The sequence below is a fragment of the Culex pipiens genome, chromosome 3, assembly GCF_016801865.2.
Source record: "Culex pipiens pallens isolate TS chromosome 3, TS_CPP_V2, whole genome shotgun sequence".
NCBI classification, from domain to species: Eukaryota; Metazoa; Arthropoda; class Insecta; order Diptera; family Culicidae; genus Culex; species Culex pipiens.
In genome coordinates, this window is record NC_068939.1 from 84,934,859 (window position 1) to 84,956,233 (window position 21,375).

General features: G+C 41.0%; 2 protein-coding genes and 2 non-coding genes across 4 annotated transcripts in view; 1 reads left to right on the forward strand and 3 right to left on the reverse strand.

Moving 5' to 3' along the window:
* Positions 1–21,375, reverse strand: part of LOC120418995 (uncharacterized) — a 456,309-nt gene that overhangs the window by 221,098 nt on the left and 213,836 nt on the right. The window lies entirely within an intron of this gene.
* LOC120419000 (collagen alpha-1(III) chain) lies at positions 126–15,264 on the reverse strand. Its single transcript, XM_052711064.1, has 15 exons — positions 14,608–15,264; positions 8,314–8,399; positions 8,147–8,247; positions 7,989–8,087; positions 5,866–7,935; positions 5,628–5,810; positions 5,452–5,571; positions 5,134–5,382; positions 4,648–5,067; positions 4,355–4,585; positions 3,985–4,290; positions 3,163–3,925; positions 2,979–3,104; positions 2,765–2,838; positions 126–2,709 (listed from the first exon to the last, which is right to left on the reverse strand). The coding sequence occupies exons 1-15, from the start codon at positions 14,677–14,679 to the stop codon at positions 1,928–1,930; spliced, it is 5,682 nt and encodes a 1,893-aa protein (XP_052567024.1). The 5' UTR covers positions 14,680–15,264; the 3' UTR covers positions 126–1,927.
* Trnav-aac (transfer RNA valine (anticodon AAC)) lies at positions 14,403–14,475 on the reverse strand. Its single transcript has one exon. It is a non-coding gene; the product is annotated as a tRNA-Val (tRNA).
* Trnav-uac (transfer RNA valine (anticodon UAC)) lies at positions 20,987–21,059 on the forward strand. The gene has a single exon. It is a non-coding gene; the product is annotated as a tRNA-Val (tRNA).

The window sequence follows — 21,375 nt, forward strand, 5'->3', positions numbered from 1 at the left end:
GAAAAAGTCCTTTATGGGGTTGTCCTTAAGTCATGGAGATCAACTCTTTAACTTTCCGAAATATTTTCTAAAGACTGCATGACTTTTGAACGACCCCCTAAATCATTCGATTTTGAGTGGTTGAGAAATAAAAACTTTATTGCATCCACTAAATACATAAATCTTTGGCTCAGTGTACAAGCAAGCAATAAACAATAGATCTATTCCCACCCTTGTAGGATTTCCGGACTTCTTCGAAATACCACTTGACTTTAGAATCAATCATTCGGTAACACTGTTTCAGCATTTTTTGTAAACATAGCGTTAGGCCTGAATCAGTTTATCTCCAGTTATTATCATTTCCACTTATCACAATAAAAAAGTGATCTCTGCAAGCTGCCTCCTTTTGACAGCTGACTGTCATTCTGTTAGAATTGTGAATCAGCAAAAAACGAGTTTGTTTTCTGTTATATTTGTTGTAATCTGATCAGAATATTTACTATTTTTGACAGGTGTCACGATCGATTTACTCGCGGCAATACCACGCCACCATAACTGTCAAAAAGGTAAACAATCTGAAACCTCTATAGTTTGACATTAATTGTTGTCAAAACATTGGATGACATTTATTGTTATACAGTTTTTTTACCTATTTGCTCATTGAGAGATTCGACAGAAACGTGCACGCATCCTGGTGACGAGTAGAAGCACTACGCAACGATGTTCGGAATGACAGCGTGCTTGGAAATATTTTTTTTTTGCAGTTTTTGATTTTTATTTCCTTCAAATATTTTTTAACGTCGATGAAAGTTATTGTAAAGTGTGGCAATTGCATAAACGAATCGAATGATTTATAAACCATAGGGGCTGAAGTAATTTTTCATGTTTTTTCCTCAAATTTACCAAAAAGATCTTTTGAAAAATTGATTTAAATAAGATTTATTTGATTGATAATGCTCCTTATGTGTGTATTATTGATAGAACAAACTATTAGAGTCATATTACAGCATAATTACAATAATTTTCTCAAAAAATTGCCAGTTATTCGAATTTTTCCAAAAATTTCCAAAAAATCACCAAAATGCATTTTGAAGGTCAATATTTTGGTCAAACGGGAAGAAAAGTAAAGTATAAACACTTTTACATAATATTTCATCATTACTTTTAACTTGTGCAACATTTAACTCAAGTTATCCAAAATATCGATCATCTTTTTAGAAAAATCGTTTAAATAAAATACCAGTCACAATTAATCACTACAAATCACCACGCATTATGATCGTTAGCGAAATTGCCACACATTGCAATACCCCACTTTTCTGAAAATGCTTGATTTTTCATTATAAACGCGATTTTCCCTAAAATCTGCTCAAACTGTATGGGGGCTGTCATTCCGAACACCGCTGGAACAACAGCGAACCTAGCGGAAAAAATGTCGTCGAATTCTTCAATTGGCTGATGCACGAAGTGATTTGTTTACCTTTTTTGGTGCCCTCCGCAAATGTCAAACCTTACAAAATTGCTGCCGGATCTTTTCCGGGAGAGATTCGGAAAAAGATCCGGCAGCAATTTGTATTGACATTTGCTGAGGGTGCCGAAAAGTTTAGTGATGTTCTGCTGGCAAAAGACAATAATAAGAGTAGTTGCTTTGACATTTGAGGTTACCTGTTTACAAACAATGCTGATCGCGTAATGAACCGTGATTATAACCTAAAATTTAGCAAGATCCGGAGAAAATCCTGAATACTACAAATACAGAAATAGATCTACCCACTTTACGGAAATGATATGGTTTTGTGTTGGCAGTTTGCGTCCATGCCAACAATGAGATTCTCATCTTATATCGAAAAGAAACCCACGTGGCATTTTAAAACTTGTTTGCTACAAACAACATGGCAGTTTACGTGAGGCTTAGCTGCTACTACTATTTCCTAATGCGAACTCCCTCCTAACACTTCCCGTTAGTCGGGGGCTTGGGTCGGCAGATTTTGCTCCGTCCGTTCTCCCCGTACACGATGTTACAGGAGAACGTAAAGTACCCGCAGGTGGACGATTTGGTGTAGTACGTCGACTCGTAGTTCTTGCCCGGAATCGCCGGAACCTTGCTGTTCTCATCGATGCCCGTGACCTGCTTCGTCACAGAGATGTAGCTGTCCGGGTTGGGCTGATGCTTGCCTGCCGATCCTCCGGCCGGAATTCGGTTACCGTTGGCGTCCAGGTGCTTCGACGGCAGGTAGCGCGTGTTCAGCTTGGGCGTTGTGCTGGGCACTTCAACGGTCGCACCCGGTGTCGACAATTCCTGCTGCAGGACTGTGGTCTGCTGTCCGTGGATGTCACTGAATCCGGTGGGAATCGCTTCCGTGGCCGCGTCGTGAACCGTCGTTTTGCCGTTTTGCGTTTGTACCACCTTGTACTTGTCCAGGTTGGACACTACCGCAGTCTGCTTTTGGGTGGGAGCATTCTGCGAGAACGTTTTGCCGTTTCCGTTGTTTATGTTGTAGTTCCTGTTGGGGCGGACCGTCGTAACGAGCGCTGGAAGTGTCGGCGGTGGCAGCTCGACGATCGTCGTCTTTTTCTCCTCGTCATCGCTGGGTGGCTTGAAAGGCTTTGCTTTGGCTCCTACCGGAATGGTGTCGGTCGTTTCGTAGTCGTCTTCCTCGTACTCTTCGTCCTCCTCTTCGTACTCGGGTTCCTCGTTGGGCTTCGGTATCAAGCTTTGGAAGTCGGACACTGAAACAACAAAATGTAGCAAATACTGTTTTTGAACAGTGAAGAGTTATCTTACCTGCACTTTGCTGAGATGTTCGTAACCGCAGACCTTGAGGATCCACCACATCCGATTCTCGCCTTACCGAAGCTCTGTTTCGTGTTGCAAAGTGTTTGGTGCACGTTTTTGTGTGTTTGAAAATGGAAGAAAAGGTTTCATGAATTGTTTTGAGTATTAGTGCTGTGAGTTGTTAGAGTCATGCATGATCACTGTGTAATGAAGCTAATCGTACCCGTTGTTGGTCTTTCCAAACAGACCAATAGACTGGAAGAGCTGCTTTCCCTTCTCCCGATAGCGCGACACCTGTTCCTTGTTTCCGGATGCTGCCTGGGCAGCACCATGGTACGAAATACCAAAGCTGAAAAACCAAACAAACCCATCAGGTTCTGTTACCAAACAAAGCGACCTCAACTCACTTGAAGTTTCCACTGATCTGCGACTGACTCTGTCCAGTGTGTGCCCCAGATTGAGCCGACGCTTGTCCTCCTCCGTTGAAGATGTTCACCTGACCGTTGTCTTCTCCTTGCGGACGGAATCCGATCTGAGCCTGCGACGAGGTCTGTCCAGGTCCGCTGGACTGCGCATCCGCAAGACCTCCCTTTTCGTTTGCCACGACCTCCGATTGACTTTCATGACCCAACCCTCCACTCTGGGATGTAGCGGACGTTCCTCCCGTTTTTGAGTTGACTTGAACCTGGGACTGGGATTTACCGATACCACCGGTGCCCTGAGCCGAACTCAACGCTCCGTCTTTACCGCCCGATACTTGCGACTGTGCAGACCGGTCGCTATCACTTGTCTGAGCGCTGGCACTGAACGATCCCGTCGCCGTGTACGTTCCCGAGACCTGCGTTTGTGCCGTTCCACCGTTCTTGCGTCCCTGCGCACTGGCCATTGCTTCGCCGTTCTTTACCGAAGTCTCGGCCTGGGAGAAGGAATCATCGTCATCACCGATCAGTTGGACGTTGGCCGCATCACCGCCGCCTTGTCCTCCCTGAGCAACGCCACCTTGAGGTATCGTGCTCGGATACTGGTCTACCGACGAGGGCCGTTGACCTGGACGGTATCCTGCTTGCTGGCCTACTCCGACTCCACCAGTTCCCACACCTCCAGTCTGTCCAATACCGGCGCCTCCCACGCCAGCCTGACCCGCTCCAGTTCCTCCTGGATAGTATTGACCTGTGGGAAAGAAAACCAATTATCCATCCGTCGAACCAAATTTTGGTATTTGAACTAACCTCCTCCTACTCCAGGCATTCCGCTTGTTCCGGGATATTGACCCGCACCTGACGTTCCAGGGTATCCAGTATAACCTGGACCTCCACCAGCTCCTGTTCCGGGATATTGACCTCCGGGATACTGTCCTGAAGTTCCAGGTTGGTACGGATATCCAGGTCCGCCTGCAACTCCAGTACCGGGGTATTGACCTACTCCTCCGCCCTGTTGTCCCAATCCAGTTCCTGCTCCGGTTGACAGTTGACCTCCGTGTTGACCAACGCCGCCAGGTAAGCCTCCCATTCCGGTTCCTCCTGGGTAGTATTGACCTGTTTGATAGTAGGTTCCCTTATGTTGGTTCTAACATCAGCTTCCAAACGGGACAATACTAACCTGTTCCTGCACCAGGTATTCCGCTGGTTCCGGGATATTGACCTGATGTTCCAGGGTACGGGTATCCTCCAGGAGCTCCTGCGCCGGGATACTGGCCGACTCCACCGCCTTGCTGTCCTACTCCAGCTCCTGCGCCAGTGGATAGCTGTCCGCCGTGTTGCCCAATACCGCCGGTACCAGCGACTCCTGCACCAGCTCCTCCCACTCCTGGTCCTGTGGGGTAGTATTGACCTACTCGATTGATAAAAGATCGATCACCATACAGACGAATATGATTCTGGGTTGCTACTAACCTGTTCCTGCACCTGGCGTTCCACTTGTTCCAGGATAATGACCCGCCCCTGACGTTCCGGGGTATCCAGAATATCCTGGAACTCCACCGGCTCCTGTACCGGGATATTGACCTCCGGGATACTGTCCGGATGTTCCAGGTAAGCCGCTTACACCGGGGTATTGACCCGCTCCTACAGTACCCGGATATCCAGGGCCACCGGAAACTCCAGTACCAGGGTATTGTCCGACTCCTCCGCCTTGTTGACCCAATCCTGTGCCTACTCCGCCCTGCAGACCCGAACCTGTACCAACTCCACCCTGTTGACCCAATCCTGTTCCTACTCCGCCTTGTTGACCCAACCCTGTTCCTACTCCGCCTCCATGTTGACCAGCGCCACCGGGTAGGCCACCCGCTCCAGTTCCTCCAGGGTAGTATTGACCTGTTCAATTATGAAGAATCAAACGTCATCGGGTAGAATCAATTGCCTTATTAGAATTCCACCAACCTGTTCCTGCTCCAGGTAATCCGCTGCTTCCGGGATATTGACCCGTTCCTGCGGGATGCTGTCCAGATGTTCCCGGCTGGTATTGATATCCTGGACCTCCAGTGACTCCCGTACCAGGATATTGACCGACTCCTCCGCCCTGTTGTCCTCCGTGTTGACCAACGCCGCCAGTGCCAGAAACTCCTGGTCCGCTGCCAGCGCCTCCTACTCCAGCTACTCCCACTCCAGCTCCTCCAGGGTAGTATTGACCTATTTGATTTCATGGGATAAAAGACCGGGTTGCATTGGGCTGAAGTTGCATACGCATGAAATGCCAACCTGTTCCAGGATATTGACCAGTTCCCGCGGGATGCTGTCCTGATCCCGTTCCAGGATAATACCCAGGTACACCACCTCCAGGGATATGTGAGGTACCTCCCGGATATTGACCGGCGGTTCCTGGAATTTATAACGATGCGGTTAGGTTGATTCGTTTAGTAATTTATAAGTTTTACCTGGATATGCTCCACCCGGAAGTCCTCCACCTGTTCCTGGGTATTGCCCTACACCTGTTCCCGGATATTGTCCACCAACTCCTCCTGGTCCCGCTGGGTACTGAGCAACTCCTCCAGGATGTTGTCCAGATGGCCATTGTCCTGTACCAGCAGCAGTACCAACTCCACTACCTGTTCCGACTCCTAATGTGAATCAAATTTAGTAATAAACTAATAGAATACTTGTTATGCATATTACCTTGGTATGGGTACTGTCCAACCGATGCACCTGGACCCACTGGGTATTGACCACCTCCGGGTTGCTGACCAGATGGCCATTGTCCTGTACCAGTGGCAACGCCTGATCCAGCACCGGTTCCGACAGTAGCTCCTGGATGGATTACACCAGTGCCTGTGTGAAGCTGTCCCGGTCCCGTTGTGGCATAACCCGATTCTGCATGACCACCGGAAGTGTACCCCGAGACGGGCAAGTGGTGCACAGTTTGATGAGGACCTCCGGTACCGACCAGAACGGTGACTCCTCCAGGATGAGCGTAAACAGTTTGCTTGGGAGGGCCACTGCTATCCGCTGGTCCGGATAATATTTTCACTGGACCGTGCCCATCCAACCTGCTGTCAGATCCAATCACTGTTTGCTTTGGACTACCGGTTCCAACGAGTACCGTAAGGCCTCCGGTAGGGTTAACGACAGTATGGTCGTGTCCTGGAAGGGTGACAGAGTGACCCGTATGGTAGATAGATTGTCCGCCATGAGTAGTCCCAACGCCGCTCAATGGTGGTCCAACGACATGCGGTTGTGGTCCTCGGCCTCCCGTCGTATCCACAGGTCTTCCACCAGGTCCCAATGGTCTTCCAAAAGAATCTACACCTGGGCCACCGATCGTATCTACTGGTCTTCCGCCGGGTCCTAATGGTCTTCCATACGCATCAACTCCATGACCACCAATCGTATCTACTGGTCGCCCGCCGGGTCCCAACGGTCTTCCAAATGAATCTACTCCTGGTCCACCGGTTGTGTCTACTGGTCTTCCTCCGGGTCCCAACGGTCTTCCCTGGGAATCAACCCCGGGACCACCGAATGTATCGACTGGCCTTCCTCCAGGTCCCAATGGTCTTCCAAACGAATCGACTCCCGGTCCACCGGTGGTATCAACCGGCCTTCCCCCGGGTCCTAATGGTCTTCCGTGTGCATCAACTCCAGGGCCTCCAGAGGTATCTACTGGTCGTCCCCCGGGTCCCAATGGTCTTCCTTGTGAATCAAATCCAGGACCTCCGGTCGTATCTACTGGCCTTCCTCCAGGTCCCAATGGTCTTCCGAACGAATCGACTCCAGGACCACCTGTCGTATCTACCGGTCGGCCTCCAGGTCCCAAAGGTCTTCCATGAGCATCGACTCCAGGGCCTCCAGAGGTATCTACTGGCCGTCCTCCGGGTCCCAATGGTCTTCCTTGTGAATCAAATCCAGGACCTCCGGTCGTATCTACTGGCCTTCCTCCAGGTCCTAATGGTCTTCCATGCGTATCAACTCCAGGACCTCCAGTTGTATCTACTGGTCGTCCCCCAGGTCCCAATGGTCTGCCGAATGAGTCTACTCCGGAACCACCGGTTGTATCCACTGGTCTGCCCCCAGGTCCCAATGGTCTACCAAACGAGTCGACTCCAGGACCACCAGTTGTATCTACTGGTCTACCGCCAGGTCCCAAAGGTCGTCCAAACGCATCGACTCCGGGTCCACCGATTGTATCCACTGGCCTTCCTCCAGGTCCCAATGGTCTACCCTGTGAATCTACTCCAGGACCACCGGTTGTATCAACGGGTCTTCCTCCAGGTCCTAATGGTCTTCCATGCGCATCAACTCCAGTTCCCCCTGTCGTGTCAATCGGTCTTCCTCCAGGTCCCAACGGTCTACCGAATGAATCTAGTCCGGGACCACCTGTTGTGTCCGCTGGCCGACCTCCAGGTCCCAATGGTCTGCCAAAGGAATCTACTCCAGTTCCACCAGTAGTGTCAACAGGCCGACCTCCAGGTCCCAAAGGTCGTCCAAACGAATCTACTCCTGGACCAACACTATCGCCAGGACGACCGCCAGGTCTTCCATCAGTACCAATGGGTCTTCCAAAAGAATCCACCCCCGGTCTGCTTCCATCTCCGTAGCCCGGTCTCCCAGTTCCGGGTCTTCCATGTCCATCACCTGCACCACCAGTTCCCGGCTCCCGGTAATCGTACCCATCTGGAAGTCTCAGTCTATCACCTGGTCTGGCACCACCAGCACCGCCATCGGGTATTCTCAACGGGTCAGGCCTGGCATCTGAAATACAACTTCTTAATCCGGAACTCCATTTTAAATCAATAACTCAATACCATATAGATAAGATCCACCGTCAACACCTCCTCCGTAGCACGAAGTACAGTCACCGCCCATAGACTGACTCTGGGCCTGACCCATGCCACTGGAACCCACTAGAAATACCATAGAGTTAAGTCTACAAGGTAACATTGATTTAGCGAAGCGATCCTACCTACTACCGCTCTCGATCCATGATGGGTTGCTTCGGCTTCCGCTTTACCGTCTTGATTATCGCCGAAATGTAAGTACTGTGACTGGGTTTGGCCCCGAAATCTGTTGAAAAATGTTAATTTTATGTTTTCATTTCTCAGTTAGATCATTCCTGAATGTCAAACTTACTTGTTTCGCTTAACTCTACTTAATGGACTATCTTCAAGTGCTACTGGAGACGATCTTACTTCTAAGTTTAAGGCTAGTTTATCACTCTGGAAGATATAAAGAGAAAGAGATAAAGAGAAAGATTATGATTTAGAAAATATTTTCATTATTTTATTCTTGAAAGTCAGTCGAAGCAGGATTGTGAACAGACCGTGTACTCTGTCTACGTAGGAGCAAGATAGTTTGTTTACAGTGAGATTTTTGGTAAAAATTCAATTATCTTGCGGAATATCATTTGTCTTTTGTTAAACTGATATCTCGAAAAAGAGAGAAAGAGAAGTTTACTCTGCTTGGATGTTCTCTCGGTGAGTGCTCTCTGAGTTTTGAGTTTCTCTTGTTGAGAGCGAGCATCTGTGTTCTCTCGAGAGCGATGAGATTTTTCTCACCGACAATCCAGAGAGGGAGAAAAACAAAGCACGAGAGAAATTGTTATTTAATTTATTTGAGCGAGCATCCTTTTCAGACAAGATTTTTTTGATATCTTGAGAAAATTACTGCGAAGGGACCATCCATAAACCACGTGGACACTTTAGGGGGGGGAGGGGAGTGGTATGGCGATTGTCCACGCTCCATACTAAAAAGTTTTTTTTTGTATGGACAATTGTCCAAGAAGGGGAGGGGGCGGGGAGGGGGGGGGGTTGAGATTTCCAAAAAAGTGTCCACGTATCTTTTGAACATATAGATATTTAAACTTTTTTTAACTGTCTTTTTTGTTACTTTTTTGGCACATGCTTAAGTTTCTTTTGTATTATGTGTGGGTAACTCGTTTCACTATTGCAACAACAAACTCGAATATTCTGCAAACTACAACTCCTGTCACAATGCAAACACAGGCCCGTCAACAATCTTCACGGTCACTGTTCGTTTCCCCCCAGAGTCCGCCTGCTGATTGATTACGGCTGATTTGGCACACACTCTGCAGCTTCCGCTCTCGCCGAGCCGATGACCTAATTATTCCCGCCAAAGAGCCACACAAGATCGCGGTTATTCTAATCCACACAACATCCACCACTTTACACGGATTCATTGCGAAGCTTGCGTGTAATCTCTGTACCCTTATCACTCTGTTCTGTGTTGTTCGCATTATTCCAAAATTAGAGTACCACTCACGGATGGCGCGAACGATCCTTCTTGGAAATATTTTATTGGGAGTATCGATGATTTTATTTATTTCACGGGGTCTTTTTTGGGGGTGGGGAGACTAATAAAAATGTAAATGTGATCATGGAAACGTACATTTCATTCCCAAAACTCCTAAAAAATATTGATTCATTTAAAATACAAAATTAATAAAAGTTACTTACAGTTGATCATTAACCCAACTAATTACACTTATTTGTAGTATAGGCCCAGAAACATTTCTTGAGATTTCTAAAAAAGTGTCCACGTGGTTTATGGATGGTCCCTAACATTGCGGTTTTTGGGAAAGAGGTTTCCCTTATTTCCAACCACTTTGCATGCTTCAGAAAAAAAATGTTCCCTGCAACATTTCCTATAAGCCATGATACGATCTGAACCATTAATTTAATCATGTCCACGTTGACTTAGAACAAAATAAAATTGAAATAGGTGAATTTTCGTCCCATAGGAAAAAAGTTCAAAAACTTCAAACGATGATAACTTAAGTTTTTCCCGACGAAAGATTTTCGTTCACCCCGCAAATGGAAGAGGATGTTCCAAACATTTACATGTATTACATAGTTTTCTTGCTATTTCTCAAGAAATACATGGTGATATTACGTCTGGGAACGAGAACACCTTTTAAAATGATCTGAAAAATGTGTAATTTTACCACTTTTTTGGTGCAATGTCACTTTTTCAGTCTAAATTGAGGTAAAATTACATCATGAAAGAGTGAATGTTCACCTTTCCAAAATTGCACTTTCCATGTTTACACAATTTTTTTCTGAGGGTACAAATACTGTTAAAATAACCAGAAGTGTTATGGAATATTCTTGAAAAATCCATTTTGGCATAAGAGTTTAATAACAGTTTATGTCATCATAACTAAATTTGTTATTGGTCTGATATTGGTTGAAAGCCAAAACAACTTAGGAATAACATTTTTTGTTATGGAAGAATACCTCCAACTGTTATTGGGATGATCGGATTAGTTGTTAAAATAACAAAAAATAATAACAAAGATTTGTTTGAAGAATAACTAAAAGTGTTATTAGCCTGTTATTACAATAACAATCCAATAACAACAATTTCATAACGGCGAATAACAAATCTTGTTATAAATAACATAAAATGTTATTGGCCTAGTATTTTCAAATATCAAAATATGTTATTCCAAAGTTATTTCCGTCTGCTCGGGTTGCGAAAACGCAAAAATTTCAAAATTCCGGCAAAGTGTGGCGTTAAATGTGTCGGATCATTGTCAAGAGTGAGATTCTTTTGTAAAATTTTATGACAAACAACATTGTCGAAGACCGCAAACGTTCCGAATCAACCCTGGCAAGTTATTAACGCTTTAAAAAAGACGTTTTTTTTATGAAATGATTTTTTTTCCATTACCTTCGTCGATAAAAAGTGACCCTTAACCATTTACCGATTTTGCTCAAAATTTCCATAGTTACCTATTTTTGCCTAAGGAATCGAGTCGAATCGTATCCCTGATGACGATTTATTTTATTGACGATTATTTTGGTAAAGCCTGTTTTCGTCAAATTTATTTACGGAGAGACTGTTTAAAGCAAATCCAAAGCTGTTTTTTAGTTAAATCAACACATTTTCAATTTTTTTTAAAAATAATTGATCAGGACGAAATTACCCCTTGAATCCCAAGCTCGGGATAAAGGGGGAGTTTCCAAATAACCCCTTTTTCGAGCTTGGGAGTTTAGATTTTGCATCTATTTTCGTTAAAACTAAAATTAAAAAAAAAAATCTTTAAAATTCTCAACACATCCTATCGGTTAACGTTTTGTTTAAAGCTGATGTGGCCACTCAAGTCGGGAAATCGGGAAGGTCGGGAAAAAGTCGGGAATTCGCCAAAATCCGCCAAAAATCGGGAAAAAGTCGGGAATTTATGATTTTTTGTCAAAAAGTCGGGAATTCCAAGCATACTTGTTTGAAAATTAATTTTAACTCTTGAATAATTTTGTTATCTATTTTGTACAATTTTCAAATTAAATTCACTCAATTCTGCTTTTGTAAATTACTTAAAATTTAAAGATCTTTTCACAATTTCAATATATTTGAGTATGGAACAGTTGTTTAGGACATTCAAAATCTTAATAAATGTTGGATGCAGTTGACACCGATTTTAATAATTTTTTAGATGAATCTAATGATCTCTATTCATTTTTGTTTATCAACAAGAGATGAAGTTAATAAAAAACTAATATAAAAATAGAGCCTTGTGCCCAGCTTAGAGTTATGATTCTATTTAATTTTGTCACATAGATTGCAAATTTGAAAACTGATTCCAACTTGAGTTTGGCAATGGTTTTTTTGTAAATATTTTTAATTGTTTAACTAAATTCATTAACACTGGAACGCCCAACGCATGTCCAACTTACACGGACGCCCAAGCCTCCCAAAAAAGTTGGAACGGTAACTTCAACTCGCTGGTTCTCGGGCATAACTCAACCAATCAAGATGATTCTTTTTTCCAGTGATTTTTTAGAATGTCTAGATGATCCTAGAATTTTGCAGAACTTAATTTGATCAAATCTGTAATTTCTGCGACCGAAAACATCGTTCCACCTTTTTTCAAAACGACTGCCTCCGCGGAATTTTTGGCGAATTTTTTTTTACATGCGAAAAACAAGTTGGAACGATGTTTTTGATCGCAAAAATTAAAGATTTGATTAAATTAAGTTCTGCAAAGTTCTAGGATCATCTAGACATTCTAACAAATCACTGGAAAAAAGAATCATCTTGATTGGTTGAGTTATGCCCGAGAACCAGCGAGTTGAAGTTACCGTTCCAACTTTTTTGGAGCCTTGGGCGTTGGAATGTTAAGTAATTTCAAATAATTTTTTTTTTCAAATGTTGCCCTTGAACTTTTTTTTCTGAGTATAAGTATAAGCGTTGAAACATGATGAAAATATTGAAATTGCAAAAAAAAACAAGAAATTTTGAGTTATGGTAAAATTGTTTAAACATTTTTTCTCTTAAAACATTTTGCTTAAAACAAGTGGGAGAAATAGGAATAAAATTTTGAATTCAGTTATCTTTAACTTTTTGCCATTTCCAGTTGAAACGAAGCATTAAAAACTATACGTTTGTCAATTTAAAAAATAACATGAAAGTTATAAGTATTGTTGAAATCTCGATTTTTTTGAGGACTAATGGTTTGTGTTTCTACTCAGTCATAATAATGAATTTCCATTTTTGAAGTATTTTTTTTTATTCTTTGTTCAGTTTCTGTGTTTACAAGAATTGCCAATAGTTGGATGTTTTTAAATTAATTTAGAATATAGTTTTTCGATGGTTGATTGTCTGTAATTTCACATATTACACATAAAAATTAAGGTAAAATTACATCTAAAAAGTGGTACCGTAAACTGGGGTGACTTTGATAGCCCGGGGTGACTTAGATAGGTTTTTTAAATGCCCGTCAAAGTAATATCTAAACATTTTTGAGAATTTTGAGTATGTAAGCATTAAGGGATAGCTTATTATCGAACATATATGCAAAAATGTGACTGTTACATTGGATGTATCAAAATTAGTGGCCAAATCAAATTTCTATCAATGTCACCCCGGGCTATCAAAGTCACCCCAGTTTACGGTAATATTTATTCTTCAAAATTTACAACCTTCCAAAATTGAACTTTTTTTTTTTACTTTGTATAGTTAGACCACACTTTAACATGACACTCAGTAAAAAATTGAAATGTTGCAAGTTTTTTTCATAGTTCAACATTCCAATGGAAAAAAGTGTTCATTAGTTTTCAAAAAGCCCTAGTATTGAGGAAAAAAATATTTGTCGTGAAAAACAAAACTTGTGCAGTACCGAGATTTAAAAAAAAATTATAGCAAAAAAACATTTGCCATTTTCCGTCCATCTCTGTAGAAAATTAATACACTCTAAAAATTAAAATAAAAATTACAACAGACACGAATTTTAATACGGGGAATTGTGTTCTAAATTATAAAATGAGTCTTCTGAGTTATTTCAGGTTCGAAAAGTATATTAACACTGGAACGCCCAACGCATGTCCAACTTACACGGACTCAACCAATCGGGACGATTCTTGTTTCCAGTGATTTGTAAGAATGTCTTGATGATCCTAAAATTTTGCAGAACTTGATTTGAACAAATCTGTAATTTCTGCGACCGAAAACATCGTTCCACCATCTTGATTGGTTGAGTTATGCCCGAGAACCATTGAGTTGAAGTTACCGTTCCAACTTTTTTGGAGCCTTGGGCGTTGGAATGTTAAATGACATGACCCACGACTCTTACAATTAAGGAACAAGAAAAGGCAGAAGTTTTAAAACTGTTTTTGTTGTCTTTTCTTGCAATATTACATAAAAGTCCCTTTTGCACCAAATTTCCAAATGCAAATTATGTATTGAAAAAAAAAAAACCACGAAAACTAGGGGAACTATACCCTTTTTCAGCCTATTTCTATTATCGGCCTATCAGCACTTTGCTCATGAATTAGAGCTTTCATAAATTGTTTTTGACTGGTCCAAAGTAATAAATAGCTCAAATAAAAGTGAGCAAACAACTCTCCATTGTTGATACACTTGAAAAAGTTGATTTAATAGCGGAAAACGGCAAAAGTGATGAGAATTGGTCGAACGGCTTAGAGTGATTAAAATGGGTATATTTCCCCTAGTATTTTTTCGAATAATCAAAATTGAAAGGTGTCGTACCTTCCCTCCGTCACTATACATCGTAAAATAGGTCTCGGATTCGTGATCAGGGACAAAAGTTACCCCTTAGGACATAGTTTCACCCAAATCGAGGAGAGGTCTCATAAGAGGATTTATACAAAAAAAAGAAAACCAGCTTCTCATAAAATTGCGTATGATAATTTTTGTTTAAATCAAATTGTAAACAATAAAAAAATCAATAAAAAAAGATTTTCTGTTTCCGCCCGGGATCGAACCGGGGGCCTTCCGCGTGTTAGGCGGATGTGATAACCACTACACCACGGAAACAGGCATGCTACTAAGCTTGCCAACAGTCGTTCGCGTGGTGCGACCCTTAACACGAAACCACCTGTTGCGCTATTCAAGCCTCTGTACCAGCTTTCTACATTTGGGCGCAGGACATTCCTCCGAACGACTTACATTTTCTAGTTTGGCGCCTCGTGCCGTTACGCACAACGTGACCAGAAGTGCCGCCCACTTGACGGGCCCCATCCTTTAGGACTTGACGACTGACGGCGTTGACGATGCTGACGACACCACAGAGGAATAGCCACAGTTTTTGTTCCGATTCTTCTTCTCAATACGCACTTTAGAACTCCACTTTTGTGCCGTTGAATTTCAAATAACCCTCTCTCGGTTATGTAACACTCATCGTTTAGCTGTATGTCATAACTTTTTGAACTTCTTGTGCCACTCCTTTTTCGCAGTTACAGTGTCGGAAACAGTCACAGCCCGACCTCTTCCTCAGCTGCATTCACCAAAGACTGCGGATTATCCAAAGCGTTTTCAGCCACTTGAACTGCGGTCACCCCGTCGGTCTGAGGAACACCACTTCCAACACTTTATTAAAGCAAATCGAGATCACAGCTTAGAACTCAACTCCGCACACGCACGCAAGTGTGGCCCCAAAATGGGCGATCCAAGATTAAAAATCCACTTCAGCTCAGCTCTTCTTCTGAGAGGTTTAGTTAGTTCACACACAGCAGATAAGTTCTGACTTAACGAGCGCGCGCGCGCCTGCCCTGGGGGAGCTCCGGAAAAACGCGACCGTCCCGGGGAACGGTCCGACGACAAGTGACTCGACCAGCTCGGACGTTGCGAACGGCTAGGGTCTCCCGGAGAATCTTCTTAGAACACATACGCTTGCTGGACGGAGTTCGATTCTGGCACTGGCTGAGCCGACCGGAGAGCTCGAGAGAGCTCCGGAGCAGAGGGAAAATTGAATAAAAACCGCGACTTTTAATTGATAACACTCTCGCGCCGCCAGCATCATCGGCGGGGTGTTATGATTCAGAGGGTTCGACTTAATTGAGCATCACTCAAAAGGCAGACGCTTTTGAGGACTCAGCTGGGAGCAAAAGTACATCAAGTGTACTTTTGTTCGTTTTGTGATCCGTACACATTTTTTATCCAAAAAATTACTGAAAAAACTTTTTCCTTTTTTCCAAAATTATGAATAAATTAATTTGTATAGTAATATTTTATTTAAAGATACATTTTTGTAAAATTGTGGGTATTGTGATTTTATTTCTTTTATTTGGCTTAACAAGAAGGAAAAAACTGGTAAACTTTGGTCGTCTTTTCTAATGTAACATAAACACTAAATGATTAATATGTAAAAACACTCCCCTTTCGTCAGGAAGATTAAGCTGAATTTCCTCAAAGGTCAATGTCATTCATCTTCGTTTTTTTTTCATGAATTGATTCCAACAAAATAAAAACGGAATCCGAGCCCGTGTAGCTCAAACTGATAACACGCCGCATGCGTAAACTTAATCAACGCGAGGCAAAAAATTCAAACAGAATCCCAAACAGCTTCCCAACGATGACGAAACAGAACCTCCGTTCCTTCTCCCATTATAAAAGCCAGAGCACCAGAACTTCTGGGCGAGAATTGAAAAGTATCAATTGAGTCGCGGGGAGCGCATATCAATAAAAACAATTAAGGAGATGTGGCCGGGTAGCGTGTGAGCGAGCACTTAACTGAATAAAGTCCCAGGCGTTTCGTTTGACAAATAAGTATTTGGAAAGAGTGACGAATAGAATGAGAGTGAGAGCTGAAATAAATTTGATTCGGTCTCGTATCAGGAGAATGATGATACAAAAGTATTACAAAAATAAGCAAAGATTGCATACTCATAAAATTCACATTAATTATAATCATAGTTCAGCATCAACACTTCCCGTGCTCCTAATCTTTATTCTTGCCCCAGTGAATGGTGGAATGGTGGATTGGAGAACAAGAACTTTAAGGTACCCAGAATCACGTACACTTTGAATTTTTCAAAAATATTTAGACACGGCCGAATGGTTTTTCTCCAAAGTTTATATAGCGAATTAGGGCAGTTCGTTCGTTCGTTATTGGATAATAATCGTTTGGTAAAATGTGTAAATGTGGGAGGTGTAAAATCTTATAGTGTTATATTACCCCTTTATTGATGAAACATTATCTCAAAAAAGCTTGAAAAAGTTTCAATACGGTCCAAGCTCGATTATCCGAAGGAATCGGAAAAAATCACTTCGGATAATGAAAACATCGGATAATCGAATCACGAAAAACATTTTTTTTGTCTTATTTTTGATTGTTGAGCCTAAACATGACCCCTAAACTACGCTAAAGTGATTTAAAATTGTCAATTTCAAGATGGCGGCCAATATCGCGGTGATGAAATAGAGGAAGGTGGGGCAAGACGACCATATAAGGCAAGAAAATCAATCGCTCGTACGGCCGTAATTTTTACAATTTTGATTATATCCAGTATGAGGAATTGTTGCTAGCAATGCAATTAGCTGATTCTACTACTACATAACCGCCCAAACGACGTAAACGCCACGGGGCATAAGATTTAAGAGCGAGTTTTTCACCAATGTGTAACAGGTCGTATCGACCAACCAATGTGTATCGGTGCTCCGATTTGGATGAAACTTTCAGCGTTTGTTTGTCTATACATGAGATGAACTCATGCCAAATATGAGCCCTCTACGACAAAGGGAAGTGGGGTAAAACGGGCTTTGAAATTTGAAGTCGAAAAAACATAAAAAATCTTAAAATTGCTCGAATTTCCGTAAAACTCCATCAATTCCAACTCTCTTGGATGCATTCGAAAGGTCTTTCGAAGCCCTTTAAAATGTGCCATAGACATCCAGGATTGGTTTGACTTTTTCTCTTAGCTTTTTCAAATTACTGTCAAAAATGGATTTTTTTAAAACCTTAATATCTTTTTGCAACAGCCTCCAACACCCATACTCCCAAAGGTCAAAAGATAGGTAATTTTATGGACTAGGAGCCTATGGTATTAACTTTTTGGCCAATCGCAGTTTTTCTCATAGTTTTTCAATTTTTCTAGAACAAACATTTTACAACGTTAGTTTTTACCCCTGTAGGCCAAGAAGACGGCACTTTTTGGCCTAAAGCTTTAAATTACCTTTCGAATGCATCTAAGAGAATTGAAATTGATGAAGTTTTAAGGAAATGCGAGCAATTTTAAGATTTTTTATGTTTTTTCGACTTCAAATTTCAAAGCACCTCGATACGACCTCTAGAACAAACCGAGCAATATTTACAAAAACTGCCTCTTAATGAAGTTTTTTTCAAAACCTTTTTTTTCTTATAATATTTGGATAGTTCAAAATAAGGCTTAGGGTTCGTTTTAAGGATCGTTTTATCAAAATGCTATTTTTCTTAGATCAGTAGTGTCCCTGCCAATGACTTGCACCTATTACAAAGTATGATTTAACTTTTGGTTATTTTTGTTGAGAGCTTTTAAAAATATTATTCAGGTGGGGCAAGTGTACCATATGGATTTTTAGTATGGAAATAATTACGAATTGCTGCAAAAACATATTTTATTGGGAAATAAATACAAAAAAGTACTTAAAAACTGATAAACAATTGTTAAAAAAATTGTCCATTCAAAATAAAGTGATATTATGAAAATATACTATTTATCATCTGAGATTTTTTTTTTAGCATGAGCATGAGAGACCCTCCGTTGCTGATCAGAACCGTAATATTCTTTCAGCACTACTGATCATAGGCTTCGACGATCTAGTGGTGTTTCCCTTATCAACAGCATGTATGAATGCGCTGAAAAGATAAAACACCATGATTGCTAAAACTAGATCAGTTGCGAATAGGTAACAATCATTGGCCACCAACGGCGCCCGCCATGTCAGTTTGAAGATCTCGATTTTAAGGGACGGGAATGTTAGTTAGCGCTGGTTGCTACTAGGGCAGCTGGTTTGCCCTGTGCTTACACCCCACGAGTGCCAGGAACCTGTAAATGTGTTAGTAGGATAGGGTGTTTGGTCAGGATTCATCATAGAAAACGATGATGCGACCCAAAATCATAGTATTTGTTGAACGGTATTTTGTATTATTCTCAAGGCAAGCAATCGGTTATTAAATTTTAAATGAAATGGTTTAATCTTAGACAGCCGGCTGTCGAAAGATAGAACCAAAATCATTTGTAATTAAATCATAAAGGATTTAACAGTGTACTTTAAATTGAGATGTTTTTATTGAGCTGAAATGGTATGATAAGGTTTTGTTGTTGTTTCACACTGACGACGAACGCGAAAAAACCCTGCGATCCGACGGAAAGGCATCGCAAATCGGACTTGTTCAATTGTCATCGATGACAACCAGAGCCAGCCACATCTGAGTAGTATTTTTATTTCGTAAAAACGATCAAATTTTTAGTTAAATATTATTACTTAATCTAAAAATGAAAGAAACGTTTCAAATACATTCTAATCTGATGTATCTAAGTGATAACAGTTCAATTGTTAGCACATTAGCATGTTGTTTCATGCATTGTTCCTCTTGCCCCAACGGGTTGTTCGTCTTGCCCCACTAGTTGATTAGAACGTACAGAAAATCAAAAATTTTAAATTCAATGTTTTACATTAAAAAACATGATTTTTTTAAAACTTATTCTATCAAAGTCTGGAATAAGATGATTATAAAAAATCCGACAGATTTTTTAACGTTTTTAATGGGTTATAACCAGCATTTCCATAGCTTGTTACACTTGCCCCACTTTCTCCTGTAAAAAAATGCATTTTATTATTTATTAGACAATCAACTATTCAAATTTAACTAATATGGGGTAGCAAAACTCGTATTTGATGTTAAAAAAAATTTAAAAAACGAAAAAAAATAATTTTTCTTTGTGATTTTATTATACAAAATTCCATACAAACCTTCGGATTATCGAACTTCGGATAATCGATTCTGGACTGTACTAATAAAAATCATTGTAAATCCACACATTTTCAGATGTAATTTAACATTTCTCTCTGACATAAAAGATGTAATATTACCATTTTTTTCTTTGTAAAAGGCTAGTATGCAGATCGGAAGGAAAGGGGTCAAGAAACAGCTTTACGAACAGCAGAACAAAAGAGAGGGAGCGATTTCTTGGGGCTTTTCTTCACCCTCTCTGACTTGCTTTCGCTGCCGTTGCTGCCCATTTGATTTTTTTCTTGACCGGTTCCTTCCGAAGTGCGTATACCGCTAAAACCGGCAATCAACTACAGAATAGATTCAATTATATGATGTTCTTGTTAAAGTTTCACTTCTGACAATAAAATCATGAGATTTGTTTTAGGCCCTGAGTTAAACATGATTCCCAGCTTAGGCAGTAATAAAATGTGTAAATTTGGAAGATTTAAAATCTGAAGGTTTCATCATCATCATTCATGATGTAATATTACCTCCATTTAGACATAAAAGATTTTTATTCCCAGATGTAATATTACCGGATAAAAATTCCAAGATGGCGACCACACAGTAAAACAAATCATGGGGTGAATTGAGACAGTAGTTTTAACCATGTTAGAGCACAATATTTCGATTTTTCTGGATGGTTTCTAATAGAACAGACTCAGACCAACAAATTGTGTACATTCATTTCCAAATCTAAAACCTTTAAGTGCTCTAAACACTGCTGCCCCAATTTTGACTGTAGTCCCGATTCGCCCAGATGACGGTAATAATACATATGGGAAGGGGTACATCTTTAATGTCAAAAAAAAAGTGTAATTTTACCTCTGAAAATGTGTATTTTTACCACTTTTCTGGTGTAATGTCACGTTTTCAGTTCAAATAACGGTAAAATTACTTTTTTTTGCAATCAGTTAGGCGACGGTGCAATATTGATAATATTAATTTTGTTTTGTAACAGACAAAAACACCACTCGAAAATTGTCAACGTGGTTTATGGATGGCCCCTTACCACTCTATTATAAAGTGTTATGACCAAAATAAGAGATAGATTTGTCCTCTAAGCTATAGTTGTTCCACTGTCTCATTGTATTTCTTTCTTCATAATATTTCTTATCTTGTTCAACCAAGCTGAAAATTATTACAGTCCAGACTCGATTATCCGAAGGTTTGTATAGGACTTTGGATGATCGAATCATGAACAATTGTTTTTCGTATTATTTTATTTTCTCACTTTTAACATCAAATTCGAGTAATGCGACCCTATTTTAGTCAAATTTGAATGTTTAATTGCCTCTTTAATTTCCAAATGAATGGACTGTATCAACGTAGACAAATTAATTTAAAATTGTTTTCACTTGATTGCACGTCTATTTTCATTGAAATGTTGAAGGTCTTGCGCATAATTGTTCTTGGATTTGTTACATTATACTTCTCTTTTTTGAAAATTGTTATTCTAGTACATATAATAAACTTTTTTTTTATGTGGTACCTAAATTTTCAAATTAATTTATGATCAAATCCAGTAGAACAACCGCTCGTTGCAACAACTCCCATTTTGCAGTACAACACGGTTCCATAGTGTAGCGGTTATCACGTCTGCTTTACACGCAGAAGGTCTCCAGTTCGATCCTGGATGGAACCAAACATTCCTTTTGGATGTGAAGGCGGGACACAATTCGTTTGTTTGATATTTGCCTAATTTTGTCATTAGTAGCATTTAAACAGGATTTGAATAGATTATGTATGGAAATCATGGTTGTTGAAGTTATGTTCTTTTTGTGGGAATGATTAGCATCAATTATTCTACCAAACATCGATTCCAGTTTTGTTTCATGTTGTAATAAAATTTACCGCGTGAGAAATAAAACTTCCTCCAACGGATTCTAATGCTCGTAAAAGTTTTAGGTCATATCGAACAATCATCTCGTCTGTTCTGGCATCGCCCAAGTTGCGTAATA

Coding starts and splice junctions, on each gene's coding strand:
- LOC120419000 (XM_052711064.1), bottom strand. CDS start 14,679: ATGGGGCCCGTCAAGTGGGCGGCACTTCTGGTCACGTTGTGCGTAACG. Junction 3,105..3,162: donor CAGATCAGTGGAAACTTCAA/GTGAGTTGAGGT, acceptor TTGGTTTTTCAG/CTTTGGTATTTCGTACCATG. Junction 2,839..2,978: donor TTTGGAAAGACCAACAACGG/GTACGATTAGCT, acceptor AACACGAAACAG/AGCTTCGGTAAGGCGAGAAT.